This window comes from Suricata suricatta, chromosome 4 (genome assembly GCF_006229205.1).
Source record: "Suricata suricatta isolate VVHF042 chromosome 4, meerkat_22Aug2017_6uvM2_HiC, whole genome shotgun sequence".
Taxonomy (NCBI): domain Eukaryota; kingdom Metazoa; phylum Chordata; class Mammalia; order Carnivora; family Herpestidae; genus Suricata; species Suricata suricatta.
The window spans coordinates 107,442,978-107,465,477 of record NC_043703.1 but is presented as its reverse complement, the minus strand read 5'-3'; the positions used below and the strand labels follow the sequence as shown (position 1 = coordinate 107,465,477).

The following is a 22,500-nucleotide window of genomic DNA, read 5'->3' as shown; positions in this document are numbered from 1 at the left end:
ACAAAACAGATTCGAGGACAATGCTTTGTTCATTCTCAAAGTTTGGCTATAAATTTAGTATTATGGCCTATAAATATCACTGATTTTAAGATTGCAACTTGTTTCTGGCTTGTTTATTTTTCTAAGCTTTCTACTCGATTTAAAATTATAATCTAAGGTTCTTACAAAAAACAAAACAAAACAAAACAAAAACTCCATGGTAAAAAGAAATTCTACTTTCTCCCAGTTAGGAGATATAGTAGAAGGACAAGGAGAAAAGCAGAAAACCAGAATATCAATTTGTACTGACAAATCATTTGGTATTAAATTCTAAAGACACGTAGAGTGCATACAGAACTGATGGCTTGATTAGCTCTTGTGGTGCAATTGAAGGAGCTGTCTCACAGACTCTTCATTTGGAGGAACACTTTGATCTTTGTTCAAGTCAATTCATGAACATCAACTGACAAGACTGCATGAAACACCCCGATGGTTAAGTCCAAACTCCAAGCAAACTATTTGGTTTCATTAAGGGCTTCCAGAAAAGGTGACCAAGACAATCCTTTCAGAAGCCAACAGGCAAGTGACTCTTTAAATTCTAATGTGCACAATGTATCACCGAGGGTTAATACACATATAAGCAATCAGTCAAGTATGGGAATACTTTTATCTACTTTGTGACAAAAAGGAAAGCCGAACTTCACTTTCACTCTCATTAAGGCATTGCAAGGTTCTTTTATAATACCGAAACAGTGCATTAACAATCTGAGAGGCAGGAAAGATGAATAGTTAAAAAAATTTTTTTAATCAAAATTGTTACAAAGATTGTAAATAGCCAGAGAAAATAAACTTGCTAAATGATTCACAAAATATAGTAAGATATTAAAAAATTAATTAGAGATCTTCCTTTTCTATAGTTAATTTTTTAAATGCAGTTTAACCCCCTTTTGGGAAGGGAACTATTTCAAAGGGCTCAGTTTTGCACCCACCCCTGTCAAAGAAGGTCAGAAACACTCAAGTATAAAGTCACTGCACTGCTGTGGCACAAATAGTTTCTGCGGCTAAAATCAAACAAAGACCAATTAAACTAATCATAACGTTCCAGTGAACACAAGGAAGCTCACCTGGTATTCCTGGACTTCTTTCGTGAATTTTCAAATCTACTCAGTTCTTGGTATTATAATTACCTTGACCAAAATACTGTGAAATTACTCCTCTGATCTACTAATGGCTGCAAAAATCAAGTCGTTGTGGTTTCATGCCAAGGGGCCATAGCAAGGTGGCGCAATGATTTCTGACACAGAAGACAACTTCTAAAAACTCAAAAGGGTAAATTAACGGGATGTGGTTTACATTGCCAAAGACTGTTCATTAATTACCAATTTAATCACTGCTGGAGGCATGACATTACAAAAATCTGGCTGAAAGTTCTAATAGATTATGAAGACCACCTAAGAAGAGTGACCAAAAAATGTACAAAACAATTAATACTGTTTCACTGCTATCAAAGACACTCAGATTATTTTACATCAAGTGAAGCAAAGGAATTAGTAGCTTCACAGTGCCACCACTAGGAACTGTAAATACAATAGCACACAATTAGTAATGCACATGTGACTTTTCATTCAAGGCATATATCCTTGGGAAAGCCAGAACATGATAAGGAGAACAAAAGAAACATTAAAAAATGAAATGAATAAAGATTTAAACTCTACCCTCTTGCATGCTGAGCAATAACAGAATAGGCAATATAAAATACAGCTCTTGGTAATAGTGATATCATCCTGGGATGTTCAACACTGCACTGAACAGTCATATGGAAAATGTCAATGGCCATTAATAGTCGCATAAAAGGAGTGTTCCTGATGCTAAGACACCTAGCCCTAGCTTCATGAATTCACAGCAATCTCAAATAAATAAGACTTTCGAGGCTAGGGGTTTGTAGCCACATAATAGAAAAGATGCTTGAGGTTTTTTTTCCCTTCCTAACAATGATGGTGTTTTGTGTGACTTTGAAGATATGCTAGCAAGCTAACAATATGTTTTCTAAGAAGTCTAGTAGCCATTGTTAGGAGAGCAGTCTTCGAATCAACTTAAATTTAGACATAATAGATAAACTATTATTTAAATCATGATGAATAAAAACCACTGCCATGTACAGAGGCATTTATGATGAACATAGAAGTACACTGGCATTCTTCTCATATAAAATGCAACTGTAAAAAAGATTAGGTATACATTTAAAGTGTCTTACTGGTCTGAAGCGGATTATGTACATTAAATCTTCTGTCAATTGTGTTGGAGTAAGAAATAAGGAATATATTTTCATCTTAATGCTTTGGGTATAGACATTCCAGCTCATATAGAGAATAAAAATCCCTAAATAAGACAAAATTCTCACTCCATATGTTATTAAAGGTTTTACATTTCTTTTTATAATATTTGATGTTCTTCTTTTAAAATCAAAATGTGAAGTTAACCTACTTCTTCTTAGTGAGGGAATTGATAATACGTGTAATTTGGAAAGATAAAAATTTTAGCTCAACCTTAATGTTAAAGCTTAATTCCTAGAGGCTATAGCCATTTTATTGTAACACAGCCAATATTCATAAACATACAATGTAATCTTATGTATATTTTTATGATGGTACATACTTAAGATACATACATAAAAACTATGGAAGAAGTTTTTCTTAGGGATTACCAAAATGATGGTTAGGTTTTGTTTGTTTTTGTTTTGTTTTGTTTTATTTTAACAACTGGATGGCAACTGCTTATTTTATTATCTGGAAAAGATCTAGTGATCTTATCTAAATCTGCTACAATTATCAGCATGACAGACTAGTCCCATTTAAATCAATAATTTCCAATTAACAGAAAAAGTGCAAGGATGATGTCCTACCTCTTCATAGCAACAAAATACCTGCTAAAGGTTTAATTTGCAAAAGAGCAGCTTGCATTCTGTTGGTTCTCACCAAATAAGCCTTTTGGATTTACTACCATAGACCAGTAAAAAAAAAAATAAATAAATAAAATAAAAAATCATGGTGTCTTTTTTGATTATTGGTCCTTGCAGTTGACTAAAGACCGACCAAATTGAAATTCCTTTCCCATAAACAGTTTTCTTCATAGGATCCAAATATTCCTGCAAACCTTTAAAGATGGATGCACACCTTCTAGAACTTGCTGATATCTCGCAGTCTGTTCCTGTTACATGAGGATGGGCTACTACACCAATGGACTGTAATGGGTCATTAACTATCCTTGTAGATTAAAATTGAGGGAAAAAAACCTTTTAAGTCTGTTTTATTATGATGTAATTCTTTTCTGACTTTTCTAAATTTTTTTTTTAATGTTCTTTATTTATTTTTGAGAGACAGAGAGAGACAGTGGGAATAAGGGAGGGTCAGAGAGAGAAGAAGACACAGAATGTGAAGCAGGCTCCAGGCCCTGAGCTAGCTGTCAGCACAGAGCCCGACGTAGGGCTCGAACCCACAAACTGTGAGATCATGACCTGAGCCAAAGTCGGACAGAGCCACCCAGGAGCCCCATCTGACCTTTCTATTAAAAAATAATTCTAGGACACCAGGGTGGCTCAGTTGGTTAAGCTCCCGACTTCAGCTCAGGCCATGATCTCATGGTTTATTGGTTTTAGCCCCATGTCTGGCTCTGTCTGACAGCTCAAAGCCTGGAGCCCACTTCAGATTCTGTGTGTGTGTGTCTCCCTCTCTCTCTCTCTCTCTCTCTCTCTTTCTCCCCAGTTTGCATTCTGTCTCTCTCTCTCAAAAATAAATAAAAACACAAGGAATACAGAAGTGCTGATGCATAGGGGCACATGTACCCCAACATTCATAGTGGTACTTTCAACAATAGCCAAATCATGGAAAGAGCCTAAATGTCCATCAACTGATGAATGGATCAAGAAGATGTGATATATATACCCATAGACAATAGGATACTACATGGCAACATGGATGGACCTCGAGGGTGTCACACTAAGTGAAATAAGTCAGGCAGAGAAGGACAGACACCATGTTTTCACTCAGAGGTCTAACAGGAGAAACCTAACAGGGGACCATGGGGAGGGGAAAGGGAGGGGGAGAGTTAGAGAGAGGAAGGGAGGCAAATCATGAGAGATTCTTGAATACTGAAAACAAACTGAGGGCTAAAGGGAGAGTGGGAAAGGGTAAGGGGAGTGATGGGCATGGAGGAGGGCATTTGTGGGAGAGAGCACTGGGTGTTATATGGAAATCAACTTGATAATAAACTATAAAAGAAAAAGTACTTAACGGGTGCTAATTAGTTAGGCCTTATATTAATGATTAGAACTAGAATAAAAACAAAGTTTTGCATTAAAAAAATAAATAAAATGTTTAAGAGAAGTAAGTAGTAAATTGGATAATAGATATGGATAAATAAGTAGAAGATACACAGATAAAGCAAAAATGGCAAAATATAACATTTACTGAATTTATATGATATATGTAATGGTATTCACTGTACTATTCTTTGAGTTTTTGTATGTACATGAAGATTTTTATGATAAAAAGCTTGGGAAAATAAAAAAATGAATAAAAATAAATAAAAACATGTAAAAAAACTTCTATGTATCACCAAGTATCTGCAAACCATTTTCTTATGCTATGTAATTTACAGCAGAAAAATTAAAAACAAACATATTTATAAAGAATTGCCCTAATTCTTTTTAGACTTTCTACTTATAGATTTTATCCTTTCTTGGAAACATAAAAGCAATAATTAAACTTATATGGCATCATTCATCTGACAGGTTCAAAGTCTTCACAAATATCCTAACAATTTCAAGGACTGTGAGAAGCAGGATTCTCATTCCTTAATCTTAGAGTATATTGATCCTAAACTTCAGCACATAAATGCAAACATCTCCTTTAGCTACCTACATAATTACATGAGCATTATTTAAAATGATAGATTTCTTAAATGTATTTTTTTAAAAAAGCAGTTATATTCTAATGCAAAGTTGTAAGCAAAAGAGTCTGAAATAGACTAGCTTGTTAAATTCTTTTTGTGCATTTCTTGGGAAAAGAGTATTTGAGGAAACCGAGTAATAAAGAAAAATAATAAAAGAGGAAGAATTTTTTTCTTAAAAGAAAAGATTACATTATCCTCACAGTGTGTGTTCATCCCAAACTCCTGATTTTGAAAAAAAATTTCTTTAATTTGAGAGAGAGCAAGCGAGTGAGCGAGCATGTTAGTAGGGGAGTGGGGCAGAGGGAGAGAGAGAGGTAGAGACAGAAGCTGAAGCAGGCTCTACAGTTAGCACTGAGCCAGACATGTTGCTTGATACCTCAACCCTGGGATCTGACCTAAGCCAAAATCAAGAGTTGGACTCTCAGCTGACTGAGTCACCCAGGAGCCCCTGAAAAAAATTACTTTAAGTGTATGTGGGAACCATAAACAAAAGAAATACCATCTAAAATTTGCATTAGTAAAATCTAACATATGAAAATCTTCACAGAATAGGAAAAGGAAGTAAAAAAATATATAAATCACAGAGATTCAGAGCAATGAAATCTGTTTCCTATAGAAAAATAATTTCAGGAAATACCTGAAACAGGTTAAATGAACATTTAAAGGCACAGAGACACAAATGAATCACGTAAACGACTTTCTCTAAAAATAGATCTAAATGCAACATGTGCTTGCTTATTAGCAAGTTCTCATTAAAACGTGCAATACTGATTTTGACAAAAATTAAGAAAAATCAAAAAGCTTATAATATCTGTGTTTGTGAGTTGATATTTAAGATAAATTACAGCTCAAATCTTTTCCTGAGGATGACTTAAGTAGAGTTTGTACAAAAGAACCTACCAGATAAGATTACAAAGAGTTGTCTTCAGTGTCTTAGAAATTGCCTAAAGCTATACTAATTTATCTAAGAGAGAATGTCTGGTAGAGTGGTGTCTTTAAGAGACAGTTGGGGGTTGCACTCTAATCAGAGGTTCCAGCATATGGGAAGGACAGGTGTGTGTAAGGATTTGGTATGTACACATCATAACAACAAAGAAAGGTATCACTATGTAGGATTCAAGAAAGGAAGAAAAGAATGATCCAGGAAACCTTAAGTCCCAATGTGGCCAATGTCATCTCTATGACGGACTCAAGGAAGGGGGACAGACACTTTAACTTTCTCTGCTCAATGATAATCAACTTCACTTTAAAGACTTTTGGAGGAGCATTTTGCCTGTTTACAAACCTTTACCACAAAGAAACTCCTTATAACAAGCCAGGTTTTTCATGTTTAAACTCATGTTTTTATTAGCTGACACTCAGAAAATATGAAAAAGAGCCTGTCACTATTCCCTTCATTTACTTATTTAATAAACATTTACTTAACTTGGTGATGGGAATACAAGGTTCCTGTACTTTGAACAGGTCATAGCTCAGTGGGAGAAAGATGTGTAATTAGATAATTATATGGGATAAATGCAACAGAAGAGAGATGTACAGCATATTAGAGAAAGAGATAGGAAGAAGAATTAGCTTTACTGCTAGGAACCAAGACAGAGGTACGCAGAGAAGAAGGGATATTTCAGTGAAAACTAACAAGGAAAGAAGGGAATTTCAGGGAGGGCCAGCCAGCGCTTGATGCAGGAATTGAAGAGTATGCCATACTCTCTGTAAGCAACTTAGCAGAGATGGACTGTGGAGTGAATAATGGGAGAGAGGTGAGAGATGAGGCTAGAAAGGGAGGGAAGAGGATTTGCAAGGACCTTTTATAAGACCATACTGCATAGTTGGGAAGTTTATTCTCTTGGTAAGCCAGAGTTACCGGAAAGATTCTGAGCCTTCATATACTCAAATTGTACTTATACTATTTACCAATTTTCTCTTCTTCAAATCTTATAAGCTTGTCTTTCCTTATATGTAGATCTTTGCTTTCATTCTCTCTCAGCCCAGAACTAGATACAAAAAGCCTGAAAAGGAGGTAACCTGTATTCAGTACATGGACACTTTCCCATGTACTATATGCTTCAAGTACTCCAACATTTATTAAAATTATTATTAAAATAGCTCTTCTTATTTTTCTTGGTGTTCATCAGAAATCCTAGATTAGTTTTATAGGAGTAGACTTTAGAAAGATAAAAGACCATTACTGAGTAAGTCCTAAATCAGTGAACAATCTTAAGAGTATGCAACAGTAAGCTCTCCAATAAACTCTAGAAGAATTGAGGTCAGTGTCTCATTCTTCAAGACTTGAGATCATTCTTGGGTACCAACTTTTTTTTTTAAGCTCACGGAAATTCTCAGGTAAACTAATAACACAAAAAGCAGGGGGTAGCAACAGGTATAACTCCTCCCACCAGCAACTTGACTTTCAGTACAGTAGCATACATTATGAAGGGCAAGTTAACTTACAATGAATTTTAAAATAAGAGCACTCTAAATTAAGGTACAAATTAAAGAGGATAAACAAGTGAAAATAGTAGCAATCAGTTCACTAAATTAGATGACAGTTTTTTTTTTTTCAAGTTAGACCTTCTTTTTATTTACCAGCAGTCTTTTGATCTCTCCAGAGTGAAAGAGATGCTGACACTGAAGTGGGAATGGCATTAGTCATGGTTCCCTTACCCCCTTCACCATGGACACCTATTAATTTGAATGTCACCCAAGGGAAAAAAAAGAAGAATTCTGCTTCCATTTAATAAATGGGAAAACAGATTTAGAGAAATTATTTTCCAGTTTCAGTATCACTTAACACATATTTAATTGCTTCAGAGATGAAACTGGGCATTTTCCCTTTTCCTTTTATCAACTAAGTAAGCCAAACTACTTTTCCAAAACATGGACAGTACTGGTAAATAACTCCAATCTGTATGTACAAGAGCTACCAGAAATGATCAAGAAAGTAATCAAATTAAGAAAACTACTATGTCTTTGGAAAACATATCAACCTGATAACAAATTGCACACTAAACTGAAAATCGGGGTGCCTGGGTGGCTCAGTCGGTTAAGCCTCCGACTTCGGCTCAGGTCAGATCTCACGTTCTGGGTTTGAGCCCTGCGTCCCGCTCTGTGCTGACAGCTAGCTCAGAGCCTGGAGCCTGCTTCCGGTTCTGTGTCTCCTTCTCTCTCTGCCCCTCCCCCTCTCATGCTCTGTCTCTGTCTGTATCAAAAAATAAATAAAACATTAAAAAAACCTGAAAATCTAAAAAGCAACAGCAAAGTCTAACCTCTGTGCAACTGGACTGATCTGCCATTTTATATTCTTCTTCTTACATCACTTCATTCATTAATATAATTAATATAAACTATAAGCCCCACAGAGTATCAAGTGTCAAAACTAGAACAATAGTCGAAGAGCATACTATTTAATTCATGAAATTGATGCTTTTCATAAGAGGTCTTTCATATAGGGCTTGACTTTGCTGAAAAAAGAGCAATAGTAGAATGCACAAGAACGTTTTAAAGTTGAGTTTAAGCTTAACTGATAAGAGGCTGCAACAATATTTCCTATGGCACACTCCTCTCATTCAGTGGTGTGGAGTCTGTGTGTCTGCTCCTTACATCTGGGTGGGGCTTTGTGTCTGCTTAGGCCATCAGGAGAGCAAAAGTGATGCAACATGGCTTTTAAAGCTAGATCATAAGAATACCATGCCCAATGTCTACCTGATTGTCTTGGCATATCTGCTCAAAGACCCAGCCACCATGCTGTGAGGAAGCCCAAACTAACCCAAGTGGAGAGACCACAGAGAGGGGCTATGTGTAGGTGTTCCAACTGACAGTTTAGCAGAGGTCCTCGCTAAAACCCAGCCCCAGATGTTATGGAACAGAAGCCACTCCCAGAGTCTCCTATCCTCATGCCTAAATCACAGAATCTCTGACCATAATCAAATGGTTATTGGGGCACCTGGGTGGCTCAGTCGGCTAAGCCTCCAACTTTGGCTCAAGTCATGATCTCATGTTGGTGGGTTCGAGCCCCGCATCGGGCTCAGTGCTGACATAATCAAATGGTTATTTCCTGCCAGTAAGGTGGTTTTTTATTCAGCAAAAAAGAACCTGAAAAAGGAAGGATAAAGAAAGTATCTTTGGGACTGTTTAAAGCATGGTTTCATTTTGGCAGTAGAGTACAACTTCGGGTAAATAGAAAACAAAGTAACAAAGTGACCAGCCTGGCATGCAGCAGGCTAGCTATATGGCCTGGAGCTGCTCTTTCTGGGAAAAACAACTATAAAAATAAATGAGTACAGGACAACTAACCCAAGTCCCATCAGTGGTAGTGAATGAAACAATAGATATTTTGTGAGATACCATGATTACTACTCATCAATCATAAACAATAGTTATTGAGAATTTCATGTCTTCTCAGGGTGAACATGACTATTATTACTGAATCTGCCATTTATTCCATACCTAGGCAAAAGCTAGTTATTATCAACTGTAAAAGTGAAGAGTTCTTAGGGGCCTGGGTGGCTTAGTCAGTTAAGTGTCTGATTCTTGGTTTTGGCTCAGGTCATGATCTCATGGTTTGTGGGTTTGGATCCTGCATTGGGCTCTGTGTTGAGAGTACAGAGCCTGCTTGGGATTCTGTCTCCCTCTCTCTCTGCCCTTCCTCTCCTCGCTGTCTCTCTCTCTCTCTCTCTTTCTCACAAATAAATAAATAACCATTAAAAAGAAAGGGCTCTTTTTATGTCTCTCTCCTTAAAACACACACATACACATGTGTTATCTTAGAAATACTGGAATCAAGTTTGTTTGGGTACACTAAGAATACAGTATGATAAAAATACTTTTTTTAGATACCAAAAATTTCCCTAGTTTAAAATATTTATCTTAACATGTCATATTTTAAAAACAAAGAATAAAGGGACAAAATACTTTATAAGCCATTTGTTATACTATCACTTAGAGATAATTATTGTTAATATTTTGATGATTTTCCTTCCTGTCCTTTTTAATGCATGTTAAAAAAAAACAAAAAAACCCCACAGTCTCTATCATTTCAAAATGGAGTTCAGGGGCACCTAGATGGCTCAGTTGGTTAAGCACCCAACTCTTGATTTCAGCTCAGGTCATGATCTCACAGTTCGTGAAATTGAGCCCCATGTCAGGCTTTGCGTTGACAGCATGGAGCCTGCTTGGGATTTTCTCGCTCCTCTCTCTCTGGATCTCCCTCCATTCATGCATGCAAGCTCTCTCTCTCAAAATAAAACATTTAAAAAAACCAAAATGGAGTTCATATGTCATGTATATTTTATATCCTTCTTGTTATACAAAATGACATTGTGAGCACTCTCCTATGTCCTTTCAATATTCTTTCAAGACATTATTGAATAGGTAAGTTTTAATGGCTATATAAAAAGTATATTTACTTATAATTTCTTTGATCATTACTGTTTTGCACAATTAACATTTTACAATTTTTGCTATTACAAACAACACTGTGATGAAAACCTGAATACAATTCTTTGTTAGTAGAATTAGGTAAAAGAGGATGAACATTTCTTGATGAAGCCTAATGGTTTTCCAGAAAGATGTGGCAAGTTACATACTATGAGGAGTATAAAGAGTATCTAACTCAATGAAACGTCACCATAATCATGTTTCTTAAAATCCAAGTTACATATTTTACAGATACAGTAAGATGTCATGACATAAAGTAAGAGATCATTTAGTAAGTAACTTATGTTGTTGAATTCATACTAACATAATTTAGGTAAAAATGTATTTCATTTGAGAAATTAGAAGTATAAATTACTAGTACCTTAAACAGAAGGGGTGAATAATAAAATATTTGTTGAAAATTTGAAGTAATAAATGAATAAACCAAATGAAAGACTAACCATCATCTTTTTAAAAAGTCAGGATTCTGTCTAAGCTTCATATGTCACAGTCTGCAACCTAGGTAAATTTAAACATTCTTTTCTAACCTAACTTACTTTCTTAATCTATATGAAAGATATAACAATTGTCTCTATTTCTATTTCACAAGGATGTCAGAAATATAAAGAAGAAGGAAACATAACATAATGTCTTAAAAAGATAACCTTTGAAATCAAATTGCCTAGGTTTAATTCTTGGCTCTGTTATGATGCGCAATTCATTAATTTGTCAGTTTTCTCAACTGTAAAATAGGGATGATAATACTTAACTCATACAATTATTGTGGAGATTAGATGAGAAAATCCATGTTTAATTACTTAGAATCCTGCCTGTCAAACAGTAAGTGCTCAATAAACATCCAATGATAATTATTAATATATGTAAAATTCACACACAGGTAAAGTAATTGGTTTTAAAAATCTACTTGATATATAAATCATTTAAATCTCAGGTATTCTCAATTTAAAATCAATACACTGGACCAATATAGAGTTATACATTCCCCATAATTTTTAGAGTCTGAAAAATTATGAAATAAAGTTAATCACAAATAAAATATAGTATTAACAAAGTAACTTTTACAAATAAAATACAGTATTAACAAAATAATTTTCTTTTTAAAGAGATATCCTTTTTTGTGGCTCTTCACTTGACTAGATCCTTTTTACCCATCAAATCTTAGTTCAAATGTCCCCTCTTCAAATCACTCAAGCCTTCACTTAACTTGTTATTCTCTATCATGCAGTTTTCACACTCTAGTTATTTATCTGTGTCTTCCCACCATAATGTAAACTCTATAATGGAAGAAGCTTATTCGCCTTTTCTGTCACTATGAATACACTCAGTTCAGACATTTAATAAATATCTGACAAATGACCAACAAATTGATGAATAACAGACAGCTAGGCACTGAAGGAGTTGGCATAAAGGCTATAAAATTTCTTCAAAGATGGCCCTATAGATTAGGGTTTCTCAAACATTTTCATCATGACCTACAGTATAAACTACATTTTAGTAGTACTTGTTTTGCTTGTTGGGGGTGTTTGCTTATTTAATACATTCCGTCAAGGACAGAAATTACATGCTGGTTTTTTTTTTTCCCCTAGGAAGTGTGTCTTGGGTTTTTCCCTTATTATTTTCTTTTTCTTTTTCTTTTTCTTTTTTTTCTTTCCTCTTCTTTTTTTGGTGGTGGGGGTAGTTATGTTTAAATGAAGTTGCTTCTACAACACCAAAGACTTAATCATCCATTTCCTACATAAAAGGTAGCTACTTTTTTGCATGGACCTCAAGTATATTGTAGTACAGAGGTGGAATTTAAGGAAAGGTATTAAGCAGGCTATGTTGTAGCTTATGGGCAAGTAACAAATTGTATCATTTATCTTGAATGTATCATAGATAAGCTGCTATATAACGATTGCCACTTCAGATAGCTCTGAAATTAGGTAATTAGTTGTTACTTAACCTTCTAATTTCTGTATAAGTCTAATTACATGAAATAGAAGTTGGTGTTTTGATTTTTTACTTTGCTTTTCTGTTTGGAATGTCATTGTAACTACTGTATTGTAAATGATGGAAAATAATTGCATATGTTACAAAAAATAAATTGTGTTATATTAAAAAAATACATTTTATATCAAGATCCAGTAAGTGTATATATCCATATAACTAAAGCAAGTTTCAGACAAAAGTATCATCATTACTACATGTGATGAGTTCTGATATTTTTATTCCATTCTATTCTATTCCTTTTCATTAAAAATAAAATAATTACTGCAGCATGCTAAATAGATTTTATATCACATTATTGTGGAAAAACTTGAAGTGTGAAAAACACTGCTCAAGGTAAGAGGTTTTTAAGCTCATATCTGAAAGTTACGTTTAAACATGTGCATAGAAAGGAAGAGATAAAAATAAAAATGTCTGATCACAGATGATGTGATCACCTATGTAGAAAATCAGAAAGAACTGGAAAAACAAACAAACAAACAAAAAACCTCTCCTTGGACTAATAAGCAATTATAGCAAGGCTGTAGGATATAAGGCTAATACACAAAAGACAACTGCTTTCCTATATACCAGCAGTGAACAAGTGGAATTTGAAATTAAAATCACAATCACATTAGTGAAAAGTTGATATGTAGAAATCTAACAAAATATGTACATGATCTATATAAGGAATATAATGAAATCAAATAATAAATAAATGAACAGATATTCTATATTCATCAGCAGGAACACTCAATTTATAACAGACACATATGATAAAAGATTATATCCAAAATACACAAATGACCATTGAACCTCAACAATAAAAAAACCACCCAATTAAAAAATTGGCCAATGACCCCAACAGACACCTCTCTAAAGATTTATAGATGGCAAATATGCATACAAAAAGATGCTCCACATCATATGCCATCAGGGAAATGCACATTAAAACAATGAGATAACACTAAACACCTAACAGAATGGTCAAATTTTGGAACACCGACAACATTCAACGTTGATGAAGATGTGGACCCCCACAAGAACTCTCATACATTGCTGGTGGGAATGCAAGATGGTACAGGTACTTTGGAAGACAGTTTGGCAATTTCTTATAAAAGTAAACATACTCTTACCCATAAGATCTAGCAATCACACTCCTTGGTATTTACTTAAATGAGTTAAAAGCCTATGTCTACATAAAAACTTGCACATGGATGATTACAGCAGCTTTATTCATAATTGCCAAACTCTGGAAGCAATCAAAATTTCCTTTAGTAGGTGAAAGGATAAACTGTGGTACATCCAGACAATGAGATACTGCTCAGCACTAAAAAGAAATGGTCTTTTTAACCATGAAAAACATGGAAAAACCTGAAATGCATATTACTAGGTAAATGAAGCGAATCAGAAAAGGCTATACCCTGCATGATTCCAACCATGACATTCTGGAAAAGGCAAAATTATGGAGACAGTAAAATTATCAGGTTTCTAGGAGTTGAGAGTGGTGGAAGGGATAAATAGGTGTAACAGAATATTCTTAGGGCAATGAAAATACTCTCTGATACCATAATGATGGTACAAGTCCTTACACATTTGTCCAACCTTATAAAATGTAGAGCACCAAGAGAGAATCATAATGTAAACTATGGGCTTTGGGGGATTATGATGTAGGTTTGGTTTATCAGTTCAGTGTAGGTTTATCAGTTTTAACAAATGTATCAGTCTGGTGTGGGATGTTAAAAGGAGAAGATATGCATGCACAGATGCAGGGTATATATGGGAAATCTCTGTGCCTTCCCTACAATTCTGCTGTGAACCTAAAACTGCTTTCAAAAAAAAAAAAAGGCACAAATAGTTTTGTGTATGTGAGTTTGATGGTAAGGGAGGCTAATTCATGAAGAGGTTCCTATCCCCTTAAATTTAAGGGCTTCTATTACCATATATTCATTATCATTTGTGAAGCACTATACAAAAATATGTATAAAAATGTGGTTTAACATAAGGATGGGAGTATATGATAGAAAAGAGCACTGATTCTGTAGTCTGAAAAGGCTCATGTTTAAATCCTGGATTCATCATTTACTAACTCCGTTAGATTTATAAAAATTACCTTAACTATTACCCAGTAGTTTGAACATCTACTTCATGGAGTTAAGTAAAATAAATATTATGTAAAATACCCATTATAATATTGATGCCTATTTTCCAATAAATGGAAGGCATCATTATTATATTCTAATGTTTCCAAAAAAATTAACTTTCATAGACAAAATACAATGTTAAACAAAATACAATTAAATTACACAATGTAAATTAATAAAAAATAGGTGACTCATAGATATGTAGAAATTGTATCCCCAAATATTAATTTTTCTCATAGCTAACACTACTGTGTAGGAAAAATTGCATGTTCTTCCCAATATGAATTTATCAGTTCAATAAATGTACCAAGTACCCCCCATATATATAGTTTGGAAAAATGATTTAGCAAGAACAGTCTGCTGGTTTCCAGAAGGGAGGTGGGTGCAGGGAGAGGTGAAATAGGTGATGGGGGTTAAGGAGTGTGCGTGTCATGATGAGCACAAAGTGATGTATGGACTTGTTGAATTACTCTATTGTACACCTGAACTAATATAATACTGTATATTAACTAACTGGAATTAAAATAAAAACTTAAAAAAAAACGACTTAGTAAAAATATAAATAAATTACTCCCTTCACCCCATGATTGCAATTAACAATTTATGGCTTTTTAAGCAATGTTCCTCACATCACTTAGCTGCCTGTTGCAGAGCGGTGCGGCTGCGGTGGTGGTCTGCTTACTCTCTGCCTTTCGAGCTGCATCTCTTCTTGCTTGCTCAAGCAGAACTCTTGCTCTTTCTTTAAGTTCTTCTTGTCTGGATAACATTCGATGCTTAAAAGCAAAAATACAGAATTAGAAGCTCAAAAAAAAAATACACCACATAATCTATATTTGTAAACTACTCAATGGTTATATTATCCATCAAAATAATAGAAATCAGGAATAAGATTGTGTTTTATGAGATTACTTACAGGAAATATTTTAACTAGAAAGTGTAGAAAGTCTTGACATTTAGGAAATATATCTTCTTTTTATAAAAGTTTATTTATTTTGAAATAGATAGCATGCGTACCTAAGTGGGGAGGGGCAGAGAGAGGGAGAGAAGGAGAATCTCAAGCACTGACAGTGCAGAGGCCGATGCCAGCCAGGCTTGAACTACTGAACTCTGAGATCATGACCTGAGCCAAAATCAAGAGTCTGACACAACCAACTAAGCCACCCAGGTGTCCATGGAAATATAACTTTACTGCCTAAAACTGGAATTACATTTTTATTAGAACATATTCCCATAAAGTATAAGGTTCATATGTATATTGTATACATTCTTCATATTTGCTAATCATAATATAATCTTGCAGACATTTTAAAAAATTTTATTTCTTACAGTCTTCCAGGATTGATAACAAGGTGTCTTCTGAATTTGTATTGTTGAAGGATATTAAGTATCTGTTACAATAATCCTTTAAATTCTTGACAACTAACACAAAAAATTTAAAACTATCATATTTTGTTTTTTTAAAAAAAAGGAGGGGTGCCTGGGTGGCTCAGTTAGTTAAGTGTCCGACTGCAGCTTGGGTCATGATCTTGTGGTTCGTGGATTTGAGCCCTGCATCGGGCTCTGTGTTGACAGCTAGCTCAGAGCCTGGAGCCTGTCTTCAGAGTCTGTGTTTCTCTCTCTCTCTCTCTGACCCTCCCCTTCTCACGCTGTCTTTTTCTGTCTCTCAAAAAAAAAAAACATTAAAAAAAATTTTTTAATAAAAAAGGTAAAACTGGTTTTGTCTAACGCTCACTTTCCTTATAATAAGACAATTAACCATATCAGAATTGGGAGAGTGTTTTCCTCGATTAATTTGTAATCTTACAATATTTATGGATAACACAGGTAATGACCACCAATGGAAATTAGTTCTTAAATAGGACATTAATTCAAACCACACATATCCATGTTTATAGTTCAAATTACTTTTTTCTCCCCAAAAGTAGTCAAAATCTGGCTTTAAAATTTTTTTTAATGTTTATTTATTTTTGAGAGAGACAGAGTGTGAGTGGGAGAGGGGCAGAGAGAGGCGGGGGGGACACAGAATCTGAAGCAGGCTCCAGGCTCTGAGTTGTCAGTACAGAGTCTGATGCAGGACTCAAACTCATGAACTGTGAGATCCTGACCTGAGTTGAAGTAGAACGCTTAACCAATTGAGCCACCCAGGGGTCCCAACTAATATCTGACTTTAGAAAGTTATTACTATTGTTCCGATATTTAATTTCTTTTCCTTCCTTTCAATGCATAGGAATGTAAGAAAGAGATAATAAACAGTAAACATATTTATTTGGTATAGTATGAAACTTGAAAAAAATTATAACTTCATATTTTGGTCTCTGAGATTTTTATGTTTTAATATAACAATTTTTAAATACTTTTCTGTAATCTTAAGGAAAGATTTTTTTTAAGTATCCAGCTCAGTGGTTTTTACTATATTCACAAGGTTGTTAACCATCAACACTACCTAATTACAGAACATTTTCATCACCCAAGGTTTTAAGAGGATTAAACAAAAATTCTTCACTTAATAGATATAACTGAAAGGTGTAAGGGACATTGATAGATTTTTTGTCATGTTGATAGGACATAATAGAATAGAATTGGTCATTGCATTTGAACTGGCTACAAATCAACAGTTCCTAAAAACAGACAAGATTAATTAAATGAACACTGAATCTGCAGTCAAGAAATCAGGTTGTTAATCCTTCTTCCACTAATAATAAGCAATGTAACATTGAACAGGTCACTTAAAAGCTATGGTGTATTCCATTATATTATATTTAAGAACCCTCAAGTCAGGAAGACCTTAGTTCAAATACTAGATATATCACTTAATTGTGGATATAAAAGTTAATCTCTCTAAGCCTCAGTTTCCTCACTTATAAAATGGGGTAAGGGAACCTGGGTGGCTCAGTCAGTTAAGAGGCCGACTTCAGCTCAGGTCATGATCTCACAGTCTGTGGGTTCAAGCCCTGCATCGGGCTCTGTGCTGACAGCTCAGATCCTGGGGCCTGCTTCAGATTCTGTGTCTCCCTCTCTTGTTGCCCCTCCCTCTCTCACTCTCTGTCTCTGTCTCTCGAAATAAAGACCAAAAAAAAAAAAAAATTAAAATTGGGGGCACCTGGGTGGCTCAGTTGGTTAAGCAGCCAACTTCAGCTCAGGTCATGATCTCACAGTTGGTGGGTTCGAGCCCCGAGTCAGGCTCTGTGCTGACAGCTCAGAGCCTGAAGCCTGCTTCAGATTCTGTGTCTCCCTCTCTCTCTGTCCCTCTCCCACTCATGCTCTGTTTCTCTCTCAATAATAAATAAACATAAAAATTTTTTAAAAATTAAAATCAAATAATAAAAAAAATTTTTAAGATGAGGAAAAAATAGACAAACTCTCACAAGGATATTATAAAGATTAAGTGAAATAGAGTAATGTACTGAGCATTAGATCAATGTTAACTATTATATATTTAAAAATCTCTTAATTGCCTCTTTTTTTAATGTTTATTTTTGAGAGGTGGGGGAGGGACAGAAAGAGAGGAGAGAGAGAATTCAAAGCAGACTCTGCACTGTCAGCACAGAGCCAGACACGGGGCTCAAACTCACAAACCATGAGATCATAACCTAAGCAAAGTCAGTTAATTGTCTGACTTCAGGTCAGGTCATGATCTTGTGGTTCGCGAGTTAGAGCCCTGCATCAGGCTCTGTGCTGACAGCTCAGAGCCTGGAGCCTGCTTCAGATTGTGTGTCTTCCTCTCTCTCTGCCTCTCCCCCACTTGCACTCTGTCTCCATCTCACAAAATGAATAAACATTAAAAAATATTTCTGAAATAAGGGGAGATCATCTTTAAAATCCCATTAGCCCTAAAACTGGTGACTAGAGTATATCATCTTTAAGATCCTATATTGGCACTAAATTCTGTGAGTGTACAGACCTTTAAGGATTCCAGTTAGCTACACAGAAAGTGAAAGACTGTTTTGGTCTTAAGAATACACAAACTTTTTCTGAATATAAATGCAATTCATATTTCTAATAAAAATTTTAGAAAGTACATAAAAGTAAAAATAAAAATAATCAGAGGCATCATATTCCCAGACTTCAAACTATATCACAAACATACTGTAATCAAAACAGTATGGTATTGGCATAAAAACAGACACATAGATAGAACAGAACAAGATAGAGAGCAAAGAAATAAACCCAAGATTATACGGTCAATTAATTTATGACAAAGGAGCCAAGAATATACAATGGGGAAAGAACAGTCTCTCTAATAAACGGTGTGGAGAACTGGATAGTCACATACAAAAGAATAAAACTAGATGCCTATCTTACACTATGCACAAAAATTAACTTAAACCACCCACAAAATGAAAAGGCAATATAATGAATGGGAGAAAATACTTGCAAATCGTGTATCTGAAAAGGGGTTAATAATCCAAAATATATAAAGAACTCATACAACTCAATAGGAATGCAATTAAAAAATGGACAGAAGATTTGAATAAATATATTTTTAGGAAACCAAAAAAGACATAAAAATGGCCATAGATACATGAAAGGATGCCCAACACCACTAATTATCAAAGAAATGCAAATTAAAACCACAGTGAAAGGGGGAGCCAAGATGGCGGAGAGGAAGGGAGCTCTGTAAACTTCGTTTGCCCCATCGATCGAACTGAGAAGGACATTACCCTCATCTGCAAGAGCGGAAGGAGAAAATACGGACTCCAGAAGGAAGAGAACCTGAAGGATACCCGAGTGAGTGAGTGCGAACTGGGGAGATTGGAAAACGGGCCAACCTGAGACGGGCAGGGGAGGTGGGAGCCCCAGCCCAATGCGGGGCAAGCGCGCAGAGCCCAAGAGACAAAGGGAAGAGACAGAGAGACTGAACACACTCATAGTACTGTCTCTGGGGAAGAGGTAAAGAACGCTTAACCATGCTTGGAGAGAGAAGCTCACTCCATAGATAAGTGCTGGGTAGCCTAAATCCCGAAGCCAGGTGGTGCAAGGAAAGGAACAGCTTCCAGCCCTGCGCCATCTTGGCGAGGAGTTGGCGACCACTGCAGCGGCAGTGTCAGGGGTGCTCACTTCGACCTCAGTTTTGGGAGTGGGAGCACGCACCTAATCTCCACGGCGCATCTCGCCCCCAGCATTGGCCGCGTGAAACCAGAATCCCGGGGGCCAACAGGGAATAAATAGCCCCTACCTCTGCACGATACCGGCAGGGAGTAGGCAGCGGTGGAGACCTGGGTGTGCATGCAGGCTGCAGGAGCTCCCAGCTCATTTCCAGCAGCTACCGGCGCCACCTCCGGCAACAGCTGCTCACTCATTCCTCCCCCAACTCTAACGCCATCCCCGCTGGGGGTTGAGTCTGTGACAGGGCGCACACACTTCACCTCCTACTGCGCATCTCACCTCAGGCAGGGGCAGCCGAAATCCCAGCCTGAGCCAAGACAAACTGATTCCTCCCCCTAAGAAGCCAGCCACCAAAGCAAATACATCTCATTGTGGTAGCATAAACGTGCATGGACTGGAACAATGAACCCAGGCGGGCCTGGAAAATACAACTCGGCTCAACTGCTGCACAAGGAGATCAGACTCATTAGAGTGGCCTACAGTGCTTAGTTCAGAGGAGCTTGTGGTGCCACCATTCTAATCTCTGCAGACACCAAGGCGGAGACTCGGAGAGCAGCATCAGAGACCTAACACACCAAAACACGCCTATCCACAAGGGGGAGCTGCTGCTTTTTTTTTTCTTATAAAAAAACTTTCTTTTCTCTTTTTTTCTTCACTTTTTTCGTACTTATTTCTTTGTTATTATTACCTTTTTTTTTACTTAATTCTTTTAAATTTTTACTCCTTATTTTCCTTTCTCCTTTCTCCCTTTCTTTTTCACCTTCTTGCAATTAAGATATATTCTCCTGTATCTCATCCTTACCTATCCCTTCAACTGGTCATACACTTTAGACTGTCCACTGTCCTTTGTTGTCTCCGACCCCCTTTTATTATTATTTTTTTTTTATTTTTATTTTTTACTTAATTATTTTAAATTCTTACTCTGTATTTTCCGTTCTCCTTTCTCCCTTTCTTCTTCACCTTCTTGCAATCCAGATATATTCTCCTGTATCCCATTCTTACCTCTCCCCTCAACTGGTCATACACTTTTAGACTGTCCACTGTCCTTTGTTGTCTCCAACGCCCTTTATTTTTTTTTATTTTTTCTTTTTCTTTTTTTTCCTCTTCTCCCCTTTTCATCTCTTTCCTCTCCAATCTCTTTATTTTCTTTCCCCCTTTTAATGTGTTTGTTTGTTTGATTTGTCTCTGCATTTGTGCGTTACTGTTCCCTCTGTGTTTGTCTGTCTGTTCTCCTTCTTAGGACTATACCAAGAAACAAGCCAAAGTGTGCATGACAGCGAGACCCAAATATTGCTGAGTAGGGAAATAAAATATTTAAAGGCAGAACAAGAGAAACTGAGAGACACCATTAAAAGAATATTTCCTGAAATGACAAGCCCTGGACAGTCAATAAGCCCCCTTTAACAGAGAAATATTAACAGGTGCACAGTGCAAAACAAGCTTTCTAAAGGTGACAAGAGACAGAAAACTAGCAAAAATGACAATACAAAGAAACTCTACCCTGAAGAACCTCCAGGAGGAAGTCACAGCCACAGAACTGCTCAAGGCAGATCTAGACAACATACCGGATCAAGAATTTAAAAAACTTATCATAAAATTAATCGCTGGGGTTGAGAAAAGAATCAAAGAATCAACTGAAACAATCACTAGGCACTTTGAAAATAGGTGTGATGAGTTAAAAAAGGCTATAGATGAGGTGAATAACAAACTGGAGGCAGCCACCTAAAGAATTGACGAGGCAGAGAGAAGAATAGGTGAATTAGAAGATATTGTTATAGCAAAAGAGGAAGCTGAAAAAAGGAGAGAGAAATTAATCCAGGAGCAGGAAAGGAGAATTTGAGACCTGAGTAATACAATCAAGCGGAACAACATCCGTCTCATAGGAATTGCTAAAGAGGAAGACAAACAGAAAGGGCCTGAAGGGATACTAGACCAAATTATAACTGAGAACTTCCCAAATCTGGGAAAAGAAATAGACATTCAAATTCAAGAAGCACAAAGAACCCCCTTATGAGGTAACTTGAATCGGTCATCGGCATGACATATCATAATGAAACTGGCAAAATATAAAGATAAAGAGAATTCTGAAAGCAGCTAGGGAGAAAAGGGCCCTCACATACAAAGGGAAACCTATCAGAGTGGTTACAGACCTATCGAATGAAATTTGGCAGGCCAGGAAGGAATGGCTCGAAATCTTCAATGTGATAAACAGAAAAAACATGCAGCCAAGAGTCTTTTATCCAGCAAGCCTGTCATTCAAAATAGAAAGAGATAAAAGTGTTCCCAAATAAACAAAAATTGAGAGAATTCATGACCACCAAACCAGACCTGCAGGAAATCCTAAGAGGGACTCTATAAGGGAAATGTTGCAAAGAATACAAGGTGCCAGAGACACCACTATAAACATGAATTCTAGGGAGGACACAATCACTCTAAACCCATATTTTTCAATAATAACACTGAATGTAAATGGACTGAATGCTCCAACAAAACCACACAGGGTAGCAGAATGGATAGAAAAACAAAACCCATTTATTTGCTGTCTACAAGAGACTCATTTTCAACCAGAAGACACCTTCAGGTTAAAAGTAAAGGGATGGAGAAATATCTATCAGGCGACTGGAAGCCAAAAGAAAGCTGGAGTAGCCATACTTATATCAGACAAACTGGACTTTAAAGTAAAGGCAGTAACAAGAGATGAAGAAGGACATTATATAATAACTACAGGATCTCTCCATCAGGAAGAGCTAACAATTATATCTATGCGCCAAATTTGGGAGCACCCAAATACATAAAACAAATAATCACAGAAAGAAACAATCTTATTGACAAAAATGTGCTAACTGCAGGGGACTTTAATACTCCACTGACAGCAATGGATAGATCAACCAGACAGAAAATCACTAAGGAAACAATGGACCTG

At 36.1% G+C, this 22,500-nt stretch overlaps 1 protein-coding gene across 7 annotated transcripts in view; it reads right to left on the bottom strand.

Moving 5' to 3' along the window:
* The window catches only part of EHBP1 (EH domain binding protein 1), a 443,082-nt gene that overhangs the window by 73,472 nt on the left and 347,110 nt on the right, over positions 1 to 22,500 (bottom strand). For all 7 annotated transcript variants that reach the window (XM_029937456.1, XM_029937455.1, XM_029937459.1 and 4 more), the window contains one exon: positions 15,101 to 15,244. In XM_029937456.1, coding sequence (XP_029793316.1) covers positions 15,101 to 15,244 — 144 coding nt within the window. The remainder of the gene's footprint in view (positions 1 to 15,100; positions 15,245 to 22,500) is intronic.